Source organism: Glycine soja, chromosome 8 (genome assembly GCF_004193775.1).
Source record: "Glycine soja cultivar W05 chromosome 8, ASM419377v2, whole genome shotgun sequence".
Lineage (NCBI taxonomy): Eukaryota > Viridiplantae > Streptophyta > Magnoliopsida > Fabales > Fabaceae > Glycine > Glycine soja.
Window position 1 is genome coordinate 6,521,375 of NC_041009.1, and position 19,478 is coordinate 6,540,852.

A 19,478-nucleotide genomic window follows, 5' to 3' on the forward strand; every position below is an offset into this window, starting at 1 on the left:
GAACTACTCTAAATTAAGGCACTTGCTATGAATAATAAAGCGCATCTAACCTTAAACTGTTCCAAAGCTATCGCTCTTTAACTTAAATTGTACGGACTAATAGAAAAATTAATTTAAATTGTGCTTAATTACAATTCATGCTTTAATTTTTCTACAATAATGCTGTTTTTAATTATATCTTTTGTAATAATAAATGGTTCTAAAATAAATTAGCATAACTCACCTTACAATCAGAATACGATCCCTTATTGCAATGTTTCATCCTTGTTTTCAAGTTTTTTTTTTCAGGAGATTTGTTATTATTGATGCATGTGTCGCTAAAGAGATTCTTTTCATAGCCATAAAACAAATGATCAGGAATCCAATGATAAAGAACTAAGATACATTAGATTCTTTTAATAAAATCATGAAGATTGACCAACTAAAGTTATAATGAAAAATAAGCACAAGATTAAAATGGAGAAAACAAAAGTTTATAAATTTGTGTTCATCGTGACAATTAAATCAAGGTCTTTTGAGTGTGGACGAATTTTATTGGTTATTATTTGAAAAGTTATTAAACACAACGAGTGTTATAGACAAATTATGCATGTAAAAAAATAGTAAAAATGACTTTAAAAAAAAAAGTGAATGACATTTTATCAGCTCATACCTTTTGCCCCGTCATAAACCCTGGTCAATCACTGACGTTTACGTCTTCGATCATTCGATGTGATATATGTGGCGAGACCGCCGAAGTTGCCTAATTGCTGACTCTATTCAATTAGAAGTTTTATTTAGTATTTACAAATTGATTGATAATTTGATGCATCCAAATAATTGAAATAAACTTTCAAGTTCAGGGTTTATGAATAGGAAATCTATACGCTTGAAAGATTTTGACTTGATTTGACTATGGATAAGCAGGGATCTGAGTGTCTTACAAAAAACAGAAGCTCAGACCAACTATTTGCAAGTTGCAATTACAAAAGGGGAAAAAAACTTTAATAGCGAAAATTATAAATCTTTATAATTTTAATTTGACTTCGCAAAAGCTTCATTTAACTTCTTGAGTTAAAAAAAAAAATCATTCTCTTAATATATTATTATTTTTCGCCACTGTTTCCTCTTAAAAAAAACTAAAATGAATGACATTTACAAAATATAGATTAAAGTGGAATAAAGACTTTTTTGGGACAATGCACAGCTGTAACTACGATGGATTATGAACAATAACAATCAGTCATGATAAAAGGGAAACCTTTACCATCGAAAGATACACCTAGGTCTCGGTTGTTCAGCATGCTACTGTTGAAGGCAATCATAGTTCATACCTCACAAAACACAGCTACAACTAAGGTGCAAAACGAAGTAGCAGCACGAATTTAAATATGGAAAAAGCTCCCCGAGTCCACAACACTGAACCTGTATTCAACACTACACTAATTATCATGTCCGTCAATTACATTAGGATGCCGCTGCCTTCGTTGACTCTTCTGGCAGATCATCTTCGTCGTGGTATATGTTCTCTGCCATCTGCCATATTTGAAGTATGTTGTCTTCGGCGACACTAGCAACAACCCAATCTTCACATGGATTCCAGGAAAAGTCAGATATTTTGCTTGTATGACCTCCATGAATAAAGAGCAATTCTGGTGGACCATCTTCGGCATCTTCTGGTGACTGCTCTTCATCAATCCTGCACAACAAATGAGTGAACCTTTTTATTAAGGCAAACATTTGGAATATCTATGATTTATTATGATATGATTTAACTATTGGTATTTTTTAATAATTCATTTTCACCAAATAGTCATTTAACATTCCGCAGCTGAAACATTTGAGCTACATGTTAAAGCTGGCCTGGTATCTAATAAAACCGTACTAAAACTAAGTCCAAGGGTTCAGACTCTGAGAAATTGTTATCCAATTAATTTGCTGGAAAGAGGGAGCTATTATTCAAGCGGCATAATGACCCCAATTCACCCAAATGGATAAAAAATTTAACAGATGAATTTTTAACACTAACCACCATGACAAATTTCAGGACAACAAATAGTAATAAATCCACTAAAAACATCAGAGATGATAATGCTTTTATTAAGCAAATACCTGCTAAGATCCCACACCATGAGTCTCCTACCCAGACAACAAGAAGCCAAGATAGTCTCATTCTTTGGATTCCAGCCAACCTGGAAAACCTCCTCCCTGTTGGACCCAAGAACAGCAATCCAGATAAATAACTGCTAAATATAAGTACAAATAGAGCAATTATAGAAAATCTGAAGAGAACGTTACTTGTGAGAATCAAAGATGTGCAGTGGAGTATTGATCTTCCGCAGATCAAACAACTTCACAGTTTTATCTGTAGAACCAGTAGCAACAACCCATTCGTTAAAGGGATTGAAAGCCAAGCAGTTAACCTGACAAGATATCCAAGAGGAAAAAAAAAAGCTTTTATCAGTGGGACATTGAGTAGAAGAGTATTAGCATTTTTAAGACATTGAAAACCCACCAAAATATGGTGAACATACCAGAGTTAAAAAGATAGAAGCAACTAAAGCATAATGGAGAACATTACAAGAGCAGACAGACTGGGCTGGACTGAAAATTTGGGTAAGCTAAAAAGGTCTCTGAGCAAACAAAAAATGAAAAGCCATAGAAGTAAAATAGTATCAACATACAACTGGAGATGAGTAATGACCAGTTCTTTAATCTTAGCCACAGTTAGAAATTCATGAATTTTCTATCATCGCCCATAGTTAAGTCTTTCATTTCAATATGTCACCAATGTTGAACCAGTGATGCCCTTAAGATTTAATGTGTGATTACTGAGACAGGCCAAACTTTCTCATGAATTTGTAGATTTCAAACAAAAGTAAATGGTGATACGACCAAATATAAACTGGTAACTCCAATTCCCTCTGTGAAGTTTGTTTGGTATCAAACATGTGCAGATCATAAACAGGCAAGTTACTCCTCCACAGGTTATACTCATTTCAACAAAGATTTACCAATTCATTGCATTAACAACGCACCTCACTTTGATGAGCAACAACAGATTGGACAGGCTTGCTGGCAGCGGGCGTTCGAAGGTCCCATATAAGTAAGTATTGATCATCGCCAACAGAGCCAAACAAGTACTCATGCCTCAAATGCCAAGCCACATCTTCCACGACACCTTCATGTACCTAGCCCCAAAAAAAAAGCATCTTCCACAGATTACATTCACTGATCAACCTAACCAGAAAACAGCAAGAGATGCAGTTACAAACCTTAAAAATCTGCATTGCCTCTAGGCTCTTATTCTTGGGAGTGCCATTAATATCCCACAAGCAAATCTGAGCATCATCAGAACCGCTAAGCAAGTGGCCCTGCTTGAACTTACTCCAGGACAAACCATAGCCTTCAGTGTTATGACCCCTAAGCCTTAAATCAGGGTTACAGGCACCATCAAGAGGGGGCTTAGAGGGATGCTTGCTATAATCGAAGACATAAACCTCAGCACTAACGGTCTTGGTGGCAATGATGAAGGGGTTCTGGGGCATGTAGCGAGCCCTGTTAACCTCACCCTCATGGTTGATCTGCTGGATGATCTGGACCTTGCCATTGGCACAGCCAAAGCCACCAATGTCAGGGCGGTCATCATCATAGTGGCGGGCATCATTCTCAGCATCATCAAGAGGGAGTTGGACCTGCGCCAGCATGAGGTAATTGGGCTCATTTTCAGAAGTGTGGGTGCCCAAGATGACCTTCTGGAGGGAGTAGTCTTTGCCAGGTGGTTCATGGCGGTCAGGAAGCCACTCCACAGTGAGGGAAGGCCACTCGAGGGCATGCGTAATGACCAGATCATACAAGAAAGGACTGTTCTTCTTCCATATCTTGTACTCTTCATTAATCAGTCGTTCCTCAATCTCACCCCTCATCTCTTCCTCCTCTTTCCCCATCCACACTCAGCCTATTCTAACACTAACCACCCTTCTCTCTGCAATCCCAACAATCACAATCTTTTAAAATTGCAACTAATTATCAGTTCTACTTGGGGGCTTGAGTTGGTTCACTCTGTTTATTTACTCCCCTCACCCGCTGCAATACATCAAACAGAAATAAAGCTCAGTTAGCACCGTAAATTCATATGCAGTAAAGACACTGATGAATCCTTTCCCCTACACCACATTGGAGTCCCATACTTGCAGTTGGATCCCAACAATATAATTTATATACTTCAGGAGACATTAAAAATAAATATACATATTTAGTAACTGATTAACTACAAATCCTTTCATTTCCAACATGTTTAGGAAGTCAGCCTGCCCCTATCAAACCTTTCACGTTCAATCCCATTGTTTTTCAGCATTGGCATCATCATCATCATCCAATATAAGCTAACAGGTTTAGATGATGAGGGAAAAACTAAAGTAAATGCGAAAAAGAACATCAAATATGAAGCAATGTTGCGGACAATTCAGTACATGAGAAGCGCATAATCATTTGCATGCATCCTACATAACATAAAATGTATATAGAAAGCAGAGTTAAAGACAGAACACTAGATCGCACACCTAAACCAGGTCACGAAATCAGTTCATTCAACGAGGTACTCAATGTGATTCTGATTCCTAACAACAGGATTTTCAACTGAAGAATTAAAATTAAAACTCACAACGATTCGGTCTCCGATGCTGAAATCCTTCTGCTCGCTCAGAAGAAACCCGAGAATTAACTGGGAAAACGGGAAGAAGAAGAAAAAAGCGCGGTTAGGTTAGAGCAAAATAAAATTGAAAGCAAAAAAAGCGTAACAGAAGAGAGAGTGTGAATGGAGAGAGAAATGAGATATTAAAAGGCGATTCGCAAACACAAGTCCGTTGAATTTCCCGTTAGCGAGTAGTAGAAGAAGATACTCGGGAACGGGAAATTGGGAAGAGAGACTCACGGTCACGGTAGTAGGAACTAGGAACTGCAAAGACCAAGATTGAGAATTGAACCCTAACTAAGATGAAATGTACACTTACGATATTGAAAACAAGTGCGCGCCTCTCCTCTCTCGCTCACTTTAGTAGTGGGACCAGTAACTAAGACGATATGTAATAAATTAAAATTGTAAAAAGTCATTTTATCTGGGCTGGGTCCAATTCTCAGGCCGGCCCAAATCCAGGCCTGTACCGCGTTGTCGGTTTCGCGCCTCTTCCCAGTGATTTTAATATCACTATTTTAATGTTTATAATTAAATACTATGACTTTAATTCCTTGAAATAGACATGCTTAAAAAATAATTGGAATTTAAAATATCAAACATGTTTTTTTATCAATAATTATTATTTAAAATCGTGATTTATATAATTTTAATATTAATATTATAAAGGAAGTGAATAAATAATAATTCAAGATGAATGAATATGTTTGATTTGTATTCTTTTTAGACTTTGCTCCTCTAAAGTGAGCAAGTGCCCCGTAAGTAATCTCCTATGTTTATGAAAAAGAAAAATGCTAGAAACACAGTGATATTTTTTTTTTAATGACTAAAATTATTTATTTTACCATCTAAAATGAGTGGCTAACTTTAAAGGAGTTGGAATGATTTTTTATATATAAAGATACACATATTGCTTAATTTTCTAAAATAAACTTATTTAGTAGAGAATAAATATAAAAAAATAAATGTTTTTTTAATAAATAAAGACAAGTTCAATGTTTGAAGTAGTCTTTTTTAATAAGAAATAAATAAAATTTTAACATAAATAAATTAGATCATTTTATTATGCACACTAGGTGAAATAAGGGCAACATGTTATGCTTTTACCTAAAATAAACTAATTTGATAAAGAATAAATAAATAAAGTTTCTTTATAATTAAATAACCAATTAACTGATATGAGAATTTCAAACAGATTAGTAGATAATTTAAAAAGTAGTTAAACAGTCTAGTGTGTTTGGATTTTCACTAAAAATCTGTTTGCACACATCCTATTTTTTCAAAAATAAATAAAGTTTCTTTATAGTTAAATAGCCAATAAACTCAGATGGAATTTAAAATTTTATTTTTTTTAACTAATTAAAATTCGTTTTTAAATTCTAAAATTTTAAATTTCTTTTACTAAAATATCTAAACAGTTATTTTTAATAAAAAAATTAATTTTCTTGTAAAAAAATATATTACCTAATTAAATTACTTTATCCAAATAAACTCACTCTAACAGTCCATTGAATGAAAAAACTGGTAAGATAAAGGATTGGGTTGAGCATTGTACTACTAGTAGCATCTCACACAAGAAGAAGCATTGGATTAAATTAAAATATACTTAGACAAGAAGAAGAAGAAGAAGGAGAATGAATAAATTAACAGTAAGAGTCAAGAATCACCATCTGTTATCCTTCATTTAATTTTTAGTGTAATATAGATTTGAAAACAAAAGAAAAGATACCCCAGAGGAGCTTCAATTCCTCACCATCCCCGAAGACATTTTACCTCATTACCCTCACCCTCTTCACGCACCCCCTAATTTCCCAGCTGCAGTCCCCTTTCAACGACCCATCCTAAACCTCCTCATCCAGTTCCTCTTCGCCTTCTCCGCCATCCCCCGCGTCTTCAGCCGCCTCTTCCTCGCCGTCCTCATCGTCCTTATTTAGCTATTACACGTCTTTGGACCTACATATATTGGGTCCATCTTGGGCCAGATATCAGCCCAGTTCCATATGTACTCGTCCCAACCTAAATAGTGCCAGAGACCTAAGGCTATTGTATCCTGCACCCTCGTTATTGTATTCTGCACCTCATTATATTTTAAAAAATCTATTTTGGAATATAAATTTACATTCGAAAGAATATAATGGGAGGTGTCGGATGAATAGTAGAAGTGATGTCATAATCTAATAGTAAGACAAGACAAGAGGATTTAAACTAATGTTGCGGCATATAGATTGAAAGAAATAAATGATTAAGGAGATCAAATGTATACATATAAAGATAAAAGGATGATAATTTGATATACTTAAGAAAGAAAACTTTTGATCAATTGCAAGAGTAGTCGGCAAAATGCATATATCAAGGAGAGAAAAGGAAATATTGAGAATGCCATTGAGGAAGGACAATACTTTATAATTATTATTATTATTACAATTATAATATAAAAGTGAATACTTTTTTTTAACTCATTTTTAAAAATCCATTCTTACTGACTTTTAAAAAAATATTTTTAAAAATAATTCACCCCAAACATATGCTAGAATTCACATTATGCATAGTTAGAAAAGATAATAAAAATTTAGCATTGGACAAAAAGAATATTTTTTTATAGTGGATATTTAATTCTAGTTTTTTTATCTAAATAATTATTAATATTATTTCGAATAAATTATCGATATTTATCCATTAAGTGACCAATCCATAGTCTTTAATATTTCATAATCAATCAAACACACTCTCTATCTCATAATTGATTTTTTTCCTTTTATCACAAAACCAAATTTGAGGTAACTCTTTCCCTCACAAATGAAATAAATTACTCTCAATAAAGAATTAATTTTGATTTTTCGCCCAAAACAAATACTACGTTTAAGGAGGCAAATAAGGCTCTCGGTGTTAATATAAGAGGCATTTTCATTTTCAATAATTTTAATTTTTAACCTTAAAATGGTGGACACATACCGTAAACAAAAAGGCGCCTTATAGGGTACATAAATCCAACAATTGTGTACTACACAGAATACACAATCCTACATTTTATTGTAGGTTATAAAACTTCTAAAATCTAGTTTTCAATCCTTCCAACATTTTACAAAAAGGGTATTATATAAATCTAATATTTGAAACAAGTTCATTAATATTACGATTGAGGAAAGAGCAAATGAATTTATAAAAAAAAAAAAAGGAAAGAGCAAATGAAAATATTCATTCCCCTTTCTTTCATAAAGTTGTTGCTTGCAGAGAGTTACTGCTGGCAAAATATTCATCTCGCCCCTGCAACCATCACAACAGCTACCTTGGACTCACACGCCTTATGCCGGTGATTGTATTTGTATTCATCAGGCACAACGAGAATGCAACAAGTAAAGATGGAACTACATTTTACAAAAAGCTTTAATTTTTAGCTTTGTTCAACTGAGATAGTAAAAAAAAAAAAATGCACCCTCACCATGTATAGTTTGTTTTTTAGATTTGAAGTAACCTTGCAGAAATTATGGGAAATGGAAATATTTAAGGATATATTTGGATAGAAGTTGAGAAAGTATCTTTACCACACAATTCTGAATTTCAATGCACAAATAAAGTTTGAGAATAAAAACAATTTTTGTGCTCACAACTAACATCTAAACACATACTAATTTTTCTAATAAAATTGATATTACAAAAATGATTTTGATTAAAATTAATTTTAAAGTGGAATAATTTATATTTAAATATTGTTATCTGTTAACAAATTTACTTTAAAATTTGATAAAAAAAATTAACTTAAACCCAAAAAACTCTCCATATTATTTTGTAAAATCAAAATTTGAAGATAAAATCAATTTTATCTACAAAGACTAAGCATCTATATTTTCACTAAAACCTACTTCAACATAAAGTAAAATAAAATAAAAGTAAAATAAATTTTAATAAACCTTTTTGGTGGGTTTAGTTATAACTCGTTAATAGTATTTATTAGGTTGATGTGATGTGACTTGTGAGTGATAAAGAAGGCAACTAGTCAATACACTAGGAGATGGAAAGGAAATGACCAATATGTAAATATTTTGAGATAGAATAAGTGAAAAGTGAATATGCACTTTTAACACAGTTATTTCATATTATAAGTTTGATTAAGATTTAAATCTTAAATTACTTTATCAACGGACATACATCTGTATTTTTGTCATTGTAATTTTAAAAACAATGAAACAGTCTAAAACATTTATTAAATAAATATTATTTTTTTATTTGTTGGAATAGAAGACAGTCACATCGACACTCCGTTCTTTTCACTTGTGTCGGTTATTCCCTGCCTAAAAAAGAAGCTTTAAAAGCTCCTTTGATCTTCTTCCTTTTGAGAAGATGTTTATCTCTTCACCAGCTATAGTTTTTCTGAACTAACTGCACTGCCACTGAACACACAGGTATACTGCTCTCTGTTTTTTTGGCGCAATTTCTTTGTTTTTTCATGCTTTTTCTGCTCTCTGTTTTTCTTCTCTATGTTTTGTAGATTTTGAATTTTTTGGAAGTGGGTGTTTGCTGAAGACTTGTTTCTGTGTGTTTCATGGATCTATGCTTTGCGTTCAGTGATTATGGTTCTTCTTCCATGTAGAATTCTTATACCCATTCTTTCTTATACACAAGTCTGAATGCTTGATCACGTGTTCGTGTTGGTTGTTCAAAGGTGTATTGGATTCTCGTTGGTTATTCATTCCCATATTAGTTATTTGTGTTTGAACTCCGGTATAGTTGTTAAAAGATCCTGTTTTTGGACACTATGCTTTTCAAAATTGGTTTTGTTTTCAATTTTCTTTTTATTTGGGAGAATTTTGTAATCAACCATATGGGGTGCCTCAAATAATCGTAAGGAATCTTTAAATTTTGTCACGACTGATTTTTGGTGATTAGTTTTTTTCTTTTTGGACACAACGATTGATAGTTTTCAAAACAAGTTTCAGGTTTTAGGAGAATCTTACAAGCTGGAGTGTGGGGTGCCTAAAATAGTCTACTACTCCCTTCCACTCTAGAACTATAGATAATTAGATATCAATGAATGATTTCTTAATCTATGTTCAGAACCCTTAAAAGACAACAGATTTGGAATGGAGTATGAATAATTGTGTTATGGATGGGACTTGTGTGGGTTGGTGATGGTATAGTTTATGTCATGGGCTGATAACTGGTTTTTGCTTATCTATGTTTGGTTTTATCAGCAATGGCAGCTTCTTCTTCTCTTTTCTCCTCTTCAATGCATATGGAGATGTTTGCTCCAAAGACATCAAAGTGTCCCCAAAATTTTGTATGCTGTCATAGCAAAATCTCCTATATAGAACCTAATTATTTAAAACCAGTATGCTGTCCTAATTCAAGATCTTTAAGTATGAATATGTCATCAAAATGGGAACAAACGGATCGAAGAGATGCATTGCATTGCCGCGCTTTGAAAATTGAGCCTGCACCTTCCTTTTCGGTGGGGCAGAAATTTCAATTTGATGATATTATAGAAGCTCAACAGTTTGATAGAGATATTCTCAGTGCCATTTTTGAAGTTGCACGGAATATGGAGAACGTTGAAAAGGATTCTCCTGGTAGCCAGATTTTAAAGGGTTTTCTTATGGCCACCCTATTTTATGAGCCTTCTACTAGAACTAGACTTTCATTTGAGTCTGCCATGAGAAGACTAGGCGGAGAGGTTTTAACTACTGAAAATGCGAGAGAATTTTCGTCTGCGGCTAAAGGAGAGACACTTGAAGGTGAATTCCCTTTAACTCCTTTTCCAGTTTGCTGTGGATTTTTTTTTTCTCCTAAAAGGTTCTCATCATGGTTTGACTGCAGATACAATCAGAACAATTGAGGGTTACTCTGATATAATTGTGATGCGACATTTTGAAAGTGGTGCTGCCAGAAGAGCTGCAGCTATAGCTGACATTCCAATAATCAATGCAGGGGATGGTCCTGGACAACATCCAACTCAGGTATGAAACAGCCATGATGGATTCTGTTGCAACCAAAGTTTGGGGAGATGGGGATAATCACTTTTTTTTTGTTTTTGGCAACTTCATGAGAGTTTCTAGGGGAAAACAGTTTTTTTCCAGAGAGAATGTCAAATAGATCGGATAGGATAGATTATTCTGCTAGATGATACTGATTTGGGTTATCCATCTAATTGCTAGTCCATTATACTTTCACTTCTATTTAGGATGCCTTTTGTTCTTCTGTTTTAAATAAATGTTGCCAAAAAGTTATTGGAGGTGTGTGATCGGTTCTTTCAGAATGATTTACCTTCAAAAATTAGTGTGAGACTCCGAGTCAAGGTTGTACAAGTGAAACCGCAATTAGTCTTTGTCTGTGTTTTTGCATTCTTTTTTTTTTTTATTTGAAAGGCAAAACAAAATTTTATTGAATCAGAGTAGCAAGGACAGCAGCACAAGATGTGCCCTGCACCTAACTACCAAAAGTACAAAGACCAGAACCCATAATTAATCCTCCAACATACTGCAGGATAGACACCCCTTGACACACCTCCTAAATCCTAATCCATAGTCGATTACAAAACAAAATTCCCAACTATAAGAATGCTTATTCACACTGCCTACACCTGCAAAGTTGCAAACTAAAAACCACAAGTGGACTTTGATGGACCCTGCTAACCAAGCTATTCAGCACATGAAAATGCCCCCAAATTGATACGCTCCAGCCTGCTCTCTGCCACAGAAAGTTCTGTCATAATAACACTGCCAATAGTATAAGACTGACCATATAGATACTAATAAGCCTTTGCATATTAGCACACTCCAGCTTCTTTGATGACAGCCACTATCACCCATCAGTACTAGCACAGTCTTTGCGTGTTGTTGTTTAACTATATGCTGACAATGGTATTGTTGTTGCTCCATATAGTCCCAAACATAAGACCTGTGATGCATACTCCGATGTTTTGCTGACACAACCTTATTATCCCAAGAAAGCCCACCCTCCTAGCATCAGTACATCCTATAAAACTGCACTCCATATACACCAGAACACACTCCCTGAATACACTCCCCATCTGCATATGAATCAATTGTCAAGAAATTGAACATGGAACATCCTTCTCCCTTGAGTTAGTTTTTGAGGCCGAGTTAAGCCCAGTCCATTTCTAATACATAGAACATATTTTTGTTTCTGCCATGCTTGGTATTTTGCTCCCATCCCATCCCCTTTAATAAACTATTCAACTGCAAAGGGACAGCAAAGAATGCTTCCTCCAGTCACATTTTATCATCTCCCTATGATTGTTTGAGCTTGGTCAAATGTTTGTGTTAATTATTATAAAATCCGAGATAAAGGGAATTTTCTCATTAACATAATTATGGGTGCTATTAGTCAACTTAGTCAATTGAGGTGCCTATAAAAAAAACTTGGTTAATTGGGGTGGGATGTAATGTTGATGGAAAACTGAGGCTTAGTGTCATAGTATGAGCAGAGTCATGGCTAAGGCAATGGCCTATTAGGCCCCCTCAAGCTCTTAGTTTATAATAGTTGATCGAGAATTTTAAAAGAGAATGAATTAAAAGAAATATTATATTAATCTTGAAAGTTTTAGTAAACATGAATTTGACATTAGTTGTCTTAAATTGTTTCGTGAAATAAATATAATCAAAGAAGTACTAACAAAAAAATCAATTAATATTTTATTAGAAATATTAAATTATATCTTTAAAATTAATTCATTTTACATGCATGTAATGTTTACATAATATTATTAATAATACTAATAATTGTTGCTATTTTCGAAAGAAAATAATTTTTTTAAAATTAACTTGAGATAAACTATATTGCAAAGATATTGGTTAAATGAATTCCTATTGAATGACATGTTTAAATTTCTTAATTATTAAATTTTAATTAAAAAAATTTCAAATACAAAATTTGTCTAAGGCCTAAAAAATTCTAGACATGGCCCTAAGTATGAGGTGAGTGTCATGTGCCCTACTTTTAATATATAGAGGACTGAATTGCTAGCCTGGTCAATCTTAACTTTAGAGTTTAGACTTTAGAACTATCGTGAATTTATAGACTTTTCGTCTAAGTGTTTTTAATTACCTTTTGTCCATGTTTGTACAGATTCAGTGTTCATTTTTTTATATATATTTTTCTTGTTATCTTTGTAAAGCTAGAAAAGACGTGTAGAGGCAGATTCAAGGTCTTGTATTATTTTGTGACAGAGTCTATAATTTATCAGCTACTGTAATATGTTGAGTTCAAAGCTTTACTACTTTTTTCAAACTCTACTCAGGCACTTTTAGATGTCTATACAATTCAAAGAGAGATTGGAAAGATTGACGACATAAAAGTTGGGCTTGTGGGAGACCTTGCTAATGGCAGGACTGTTCGTTCATTGGCATACTTGCTTGCTAAGTTCAAGGATGTGAAGATTTATTTTGTTTCTCCTGATGTGGTAAAAATGAAGGTAATTGTTGAACATTCTGATTTTGACTCATCATGACAAGATGATGTGTTTAAGAATTAGGACTGTGCTCGGTACGACAAGAAAATTGGTAGGTAGAAAATAGAGATAAAATGACAATGCATTTGAATATCATATAAGTCTAAATACATTTCCATATTTCATCTCTCCGCTTTCCACCTTCCTATTTTCATTCCGAGAAGCCGTTGAAATAGGACGAGGTGAAAAATCACAACGTATTTGGGCATATAAGTCTAGATATATTTCTATTTCTAGCCTTACAATTTGTATTGCTACAAGGCACAACCTTCATCTCTCATTACTGATATTTACATTTATAGGATGATATAAAAGACTATTTGACATCAAAGGGAGTGGAATGGGAAGAATGTGCTGATTTAGTAGAAGTGGCCTCAGAGTGTGATGTGGTTTATCAAACTCGTATTCAAAAAGAAAGATTTGGAGAAAAAATTGACCTTTATGAAAAGGCTAGAGGCAAGTACATTGTGAATCAGGGTATTCTCAATGTGATGCAGAGACATGCTGTGGTTATGCACCCTCTTCCAAGACTTGATGAAGTAAGCATGCTATATCAAATGTTGTGAGCATAAGCAATGAGTTTATACAATTGATTTACATAATTGTTTCTTGATTTCATGCAGATCACCTTGGAAGTTGATGCTGATCCAAGGGCAGCTTACTTTAGACAAGCCAAATATGGTCTATATATTCGGATGGCACTTTTGAAACTCTTGCTTGTTGGGTGGTAGAACTGCATTCATCTTCAAAACGTATGGAAGATGCTGCACATCAAAACTTCTTTTGCTTTTCTTTGTCTTTTCATGCTGAACATCAAAACTTCTTTTTGCTTTTGGTTTCCCTTTCCTCTCTTTTAAATTTTCTCTTTTTGTTTTTTATTGCACTCTCTAATCTTATAAAAGATTGTCTTCAACTTACTAATTAATTCAACTCTGCCTTACATAGATGAAAATAGTTATTCTTTTTATTTTTTACAAAAAAAGAGAGAATTATTGTTCATTATTATGGTTTAAGATTTACTTAGAAACTACAATATGACACTAGTTGGTGACAGTGAGAGGATTAAAAAAAATGAATTGAATTGTCTATTAGTATTATTTTTTAAATACACAATAGTTGTAATGAATGAATATTTAACTGTACGTGTATTTTTATACCAACTTAATGTATGTTTGGTTTGCAGTTGAAAATGTTACAACACGTATTTCAATGCAGATCTAATGGATAAAAAACAAAATAAATGTAAAAACAAGGATTTTAATCCATTGTCAAAATTACTTTTACCTCAAACGTAATTTTACAACGGAAAATCAAACATGCTCTTAAGAGTTTAACTTGATATTGGAGTGAAATATCTTCAGGTGGCACTTTAGCGCTTTTTTTTTTTCTTTTCTTATCGCGTTTAGTTTTAAACCTTCTATATGGCTATATGCATTAAAAAGTACAATACAAGAAAATAAATGAAAAATAGACGCAGAGCTCCCTAAGACAGAGCCCTTGTTTCAAGGGCAAGAATTAACCCAATAGTGTAAGAGTCAAGTGAATTGCTTAGGTGGCTGTTGACATTTGACAATTCTGCCATCCAAAATTGACTAAGGAACAAGAAATAAAAAAATAAAAATAAAAGGCATATAGTATCAACCATCATCAATAAGGGATTGCTCAGTTCGAACAGTATGATCTCTAAAAGCTTGAAAAAGAAACAATCTGAGATGAATTGTGAAATGGACAAGCAGGTCGAGTTTGCAAGCAGCTTGCTCGATGTGACATTATATTTGTCTATCAAGAACTGCCTATCACACATATGTTTATAAATCAACTACACTTTGCCACATTTTTATTTTATTTCATTTTGTTGTACTTTATGTTATGATGAAATTTCATCATCTTAGTTAACTCATTGCTTATGCTCACAACATTTCATCAAGAAACAATATGTAAATAAATTATATAAATTCATTGTTTATATGTTGTGATTGAGTATAATTTTTTAGCTTCAACAAATGCTTAAGGGGTTGATGAGCAATGGATAAAATATAATGTTGCCCAATGCCCGAAAAGGTATTGGCTTCATTTCTTCATAAATAGCAATACATGAGTACTTGTTTGGCTAAGTGTGTTGAAGATGTTAAAATTTTGTGTGGTTTAGTAGTTATGATGTTTGTGATGTTTTTTTTTCTTCTCATCATGTTGTTTGGAAATCATAAATGGTAGGTGTCACAAAGAGGGCAAATGATGGAGTAGCATAACAGAATTTTAGGAGTGAATTGGTGGCTTATGCAAGGGAGGGCAGAGACGCAAGGGTATGTATCAACTCTTGTTATTATATCTTAGGTTAAATTTGTTTTTTATTGCTTTAATTTCTTTTAAATTTAATTTGATTTTTTAATTTTTGTTGTATTTAATTTGATCCTCTAATTTTTTAAATTGATTCAATTTGATCTTGCAATCTAAAAATTAAAAAATCACACTTTATAGTAGTTCAAAAGTGTCACTAAATATTTTAAACCATCACAAAATATATATATATATATATATATATATATTTTTAAAAAATTGAATTAGTTTTAAAAATTAGAAAATCAAATTGAACCTAAATAATAAATTAAAGAAAAAAATTAACTAACCTAAACAAGTAGTTTACCATTTAAAAGAATCTCTTAGATCCTGACTTCTTTGGATTTACAAAATATCAAAGTCCATATTTTGTAAATTTTTCTACCTTTCAACTTATTTTCTTGGATAAATGATAATTTTGATGCATATATATAATTTTAATTTAGTTTTTGAATGTATAAATATGTGACAATTACCTATTGTGGTTAATTTTATGAGATTATTTTGTTCTTAAATTAAAATGTTTAAGAATTTATTTAACATTAACTTGTATTTTTTGATAATTTATTTGATATTAAATTATAAGATTCAGATATCAATTTATTATTAGACTGTATAGAAGACATAATTGATGTATTTTTTTTAATATTTAGGAATTAAATCAATTTTTTTTATTCTTTCAAGAACTAAATTATCCCCAATTTATATATTTAGGGATCAAAATCATCATTTATTCTTATTTTGTTCAAATCAAACATCAACGCCTATCAAGTCGTGGAAATCAAGTGCTTATTTATATATATGTTTGTCAAAAACAATAAATTTGATTTATATGAAAAATCTAAAAATACTTTGCATTTTATATGTTTTCTTTAAAATATAATCTTAAAATTTAACAATGTTTTTTTGACAGTAAAATTTAACAATGTTCTGCTGTTAAGTTTTGGGTTATTTTAATAAGTAAATCAACCCAGTACTTTAAAAAATTAATAATGTTATGCAGTTAAGTTTTTGGTTCTAATAGTTAAGTTTTGGTTTTTTAAATATGTTTTTATAACATTTCCATATTCAGCAATAGGTAAGATAATCACAAGAACTTCCAATAATGGGAATCAATCGTTTGTGGACTGTGGTGTAGTAGAAAAAGATTAAAGAGTAATAGTCATCTGTGAACTAATCACATGAACTTTGACATTTGATTTATAATTATCTAAAAAAAAAAACATTTGATTTATAACAAATGGACCATTTTGCAATCTACATAACGTCACCGAGACTTTATCTTTCTCTATTTTTTTTTCCTTTTTGGCTTTTTCATATTGTTGAACAATGAAATATTAACTCACATGTTTCTATAGATTCAGGTACAATGCAGTAAAAAAAAATCCAGGTACAACAAGAATCTTTCCAACTACGATGATGTTATAATTGACAAAAATCTAAAAAACACATAAAATATCATTGTAAATTTAGTTCTCAAAGTGAATGTAATAAATTAAGATTTATTTAACATTCACATTAAAAAATCTCCCAAAAAAAATTACTTGTGAGATGATTCATTTTCACGCAATTTTATTGTGAGATGACTCATTTTTACGCAATTTTATCATATTTATGTTTCCTTTTTCATAAATTTTATATAGGTGGATCTAATAAAAAAAGGGTTCATGTCAAAAATCTGTAAACAATCAATGTTTCAAAAAGGATAATCATGTTATATATAAAAGACATTACTTAAGGGACCATTTTACAATTTTTAATAAATAGGAGATTGAATTGCAACATATAATAAGTCTAAGGGATCACATGAGTAATTTAGTTTTATTTTTAACTATTGACAATTTTATTTAAAAAATTATTCAAATTCAATTTAGAGTTAGACTTAAATGACGGTAGGTTGAACAAGATAAACTCTTAAGATTATCAAAGTGATCTTATCTCTAAATAAAGATAAAAAAGTTATAACTTTATGTTAAGAGATAATTATTTTGTCTATTTATTATGATAGTACATGAAATACACTTTTAAAATAGTAAAGTTAAAGACTATTGAAAATTGATAGAAATTGAGAGAAAATATAAAACTGATTTCATTGATTAAAAAATTATTAAGCAAAATTTCAAAAGGAATGTGGTAGCTCTATATATAGAGTGATTAAGAGAAACCTAACTTTGTTAGTTAACTAACTGGTCGTAGTTAGTGACTTTAACTCACTAACAATTATCTCACAACTAACCGACACTTGTTAGTTAACAACTAACACTAAGCAAGGGACAACACTTTTTACTTAGTAGTGCAAGAATACTCTAATACTCCTTCCCTCCAAACTCATGATGGGTGAGACCGAGAAGAATTGGAGGGATCACAGAGTAAGCTTGGCCAAAAAAAACTTGAAAATTGGTAGGTGACAAGGCTTTGGCAAGAATGTCAACACACTAACCTGGTGGTAGACACATAAATCACTCGGAGTTGCTTTTTCAAGACATTCTCTCAAACAAAAAATAGGTCTAATTCCATATGTTTAGTGTGAGCATCAAGGACTAGATTATGTGCAAGTTATACAATGTTGGTATTATCACATTGAATAACAGGAAGCTTGTGTGGAACAAGTTCAATTAAGAGAGATCGAAGCCAGGACACCTTTATTGTAACTAAGGTAAAACTTTTGTATTTTGTTAATAGAAATTAATAGAGTAAATTACACATTAATTTTTTCTTGTGTTTTTCACTTATTATATCTAATATCCCATCATTTTGTATATTCTTAACAAAAAATCCTATTTTTTCTACGTATAACACCAGGCACCCTTCCCTTTTATTTACACCCTTTGTGTTTTTTGCAAATTATGTCTGATACCTCCTATGCTATTTTTTTATTTTTTTGTTTTACTCCTTGTTGTTTAGTAATAACGTTAACTAATGACATAATAGCCCATCGACTTACCACATCATCAAGGAATCTAATGGCATAACAATATGTAATTATTTTTTTCTTAATTGTGATTTAATCACTTATCAATTTGTTTGACGTCACTGATTGCTTTAAAACGATGAGAAGTTAAAGACCCCTCCCCCTTGCTATTTCAAAGTACCTATGAAAAAAGGTGGGGGAAATCTTTTCTTAATGATAAAACTAACCCCCAAATCCTAACTTACATATGTGACAAAGAAGCCAACTCTCATTTTTCCCTTTTGCCCTCACAAAATCGTGAGGAACAACCCTTTTGCTCCTTTAAAGCCGACAGGGATCAAGGGTAAAGTGGTTCATCCACCGACCACATCTCCTTCGCCATCTCTTTTTACTCCTTTAAAGCTTACAAAGATCAAGGATAAAGTGATTTATTCACTGAAGTCTTCATCTCCTCCGTCCTCTCTTGGTTCTAAGCATTTTGGTGAGTTTTATTTCTAGATTCTTCTTCTTTTTGCCCAACAAAAATTTCTCCTCACTAACCTAACTCACCTCTTTGATTTTACTTCCTGGAAACTCCTTTGGTTGAAATAAATTTTCAGATTTGGTAGAATATAGCCCAAAAAGCAAGTTCTGCAAGCTTCCAACTTTGACATCTTCAAGAGTAAGAGAGCTTACCCTTATCCTTCACTTTTTTATCTACTAAAAATTCTTTTAAAATGTCAGATCTATTATTTTTACGAGTTATTTTGGTTTCATGACAAGTTTAACCCTTGTCCTTGGTTTGAAAATGGTGGTGTTTTGAGTTTATGGTAGAAACCCTCCTTAAAAGTTTAGACTTTGTGTTGTTTATTTATTTCTAGGCATGAAAATACATGTTTTTGATCTTGATTATTGAGTGGATTTATGAAAGTTTTTAAATGTGTTTGGTTGACACCATTTTTTGAATTTGGTATAAGCTAATCCCAAAGTTTCAACTTTTCATAATTTTCAATTCCTCCAAACTTCCAACTTTGAGATTTGATGGGAGCTTACTTGTATCCTTCTCTTTTTTCATCCATTAATATTCTCTTAAAATGTCAAATATATTTTTTATG

The 19,478-nt window shown here is 32.2% G+C and overlaps 2 protein-coding genes across 3 annotated transcripts; one reads left to right on the plus strand and one right to left on the minus strand.

Moving 5' to 3' along the window:
- Positions 1–1,166: 1,166 nt before the first annotated feature.
- LOC114421488 (WD-40 repeat-containing protein MSI1) lies at positions 1,167–5,025 on the minus strand. Of its 2 annotated transcripts, none has more exons than XM_028387424.1 (7): positions 4,913–5,025; positions 4,643–4,702; positions 3,255–4,065; positions 3,018–3,170; positions 2,278–2,402; positions 2,092–2,187; positions 1,167–1,678 (listed from the first exon to the last, which is right to left on the minus strand). In XM_028387424.1, the coding sequence occupies exons 3-7, from the start codon at positions 3,924–3,926 to the stop codon at positions 1,447–1,449; spliced, it is 1,278 nt and encodes a 425-aa protein (XP_028243225.1). In that variant the 5' UTR covers positions 3,927–4,065; positions 4,643–4,702; positions 4,913–5,025; the 3' UTR covers positions 1,167–1,446. The 2 variants fall into 2 exon arrangements, with proteins under 2 accessions (XP_028243225.1, XP_028243226.1); XM_028387425.1 differs by having other exon boundaries at positions 4,992–5,010.
- Positions 5,026–8,924: 3,899 nt separating this feature from the next.
- On the plus strand, positions 8,925–14,080 carry LOC114421490 (aspartate carbamoyltransferase 2, chloroplastic-like). The gene is made up of 6 exons (XM_028387427.1): positions 8,925–9,072; positions 9,862–10,401; positions 10,484–10,623; positions 12,927–13,100; positions 13,439–13,675; positions 13,760–14,080. The coding sequence occupies exons 2-6, from the start codon at positions 9,864–9,866 to the stop codon at positions 13,865–13,867; spliced, it is 1,197 nt and encodes a 398-aa protein (XP_028243228.1). The 5' UTR covers positions 8,925–9,072; positions 9,862–9,863; the 3' UTR covers positions 13,868–14,080.
- Positions 14,081–19,478: the final 5,398 nt, after the last annotated feature.

Coding starts and splice junctions, on each gene's coding strand:
- LOC114421490 (XM_028387427.1), top strand. CDS start 9,864: ATGGCAGCTTCTTCTTCTCTTTTCTCCTCTTCAATGCATATGGAGATG. Junction 10,402..10,483: donor TAAAGGAGAGACACTTGAAG/GTGAATTCCCTT, acceptor GTTTGACTGCAG/ATACAATCAGAACAATTGAG. Junction 10,624..12,926: donor CTGGACAACATCCAACTCAG/GTATGAAACAGC, acceptor AACTCTACTCAG/GCACTTTTAGATGTCTATAC.
- LOC114421488 (XM_028387424.1), bottom strand. CDS start 3,926: ATGGGGAAAGAGGAGGAAGAGATGAGGGGTGAGATTGAGGAACGACTG. Junction 3,171..3,254: donor AGGCAATGCAGATTTTTAAG/GTTTGTAACTGC, acceptor TTTTGGGGCTAG/GTACATGAAGGTGTCGTGGA. Junction 1,679..2,091: donor ATGGTGTGGGATCTTAGCAG/GTATTTGCTTAA, acceptor TTTGTTGTGCAG/GATTGATGAAGAGCAGTCAC.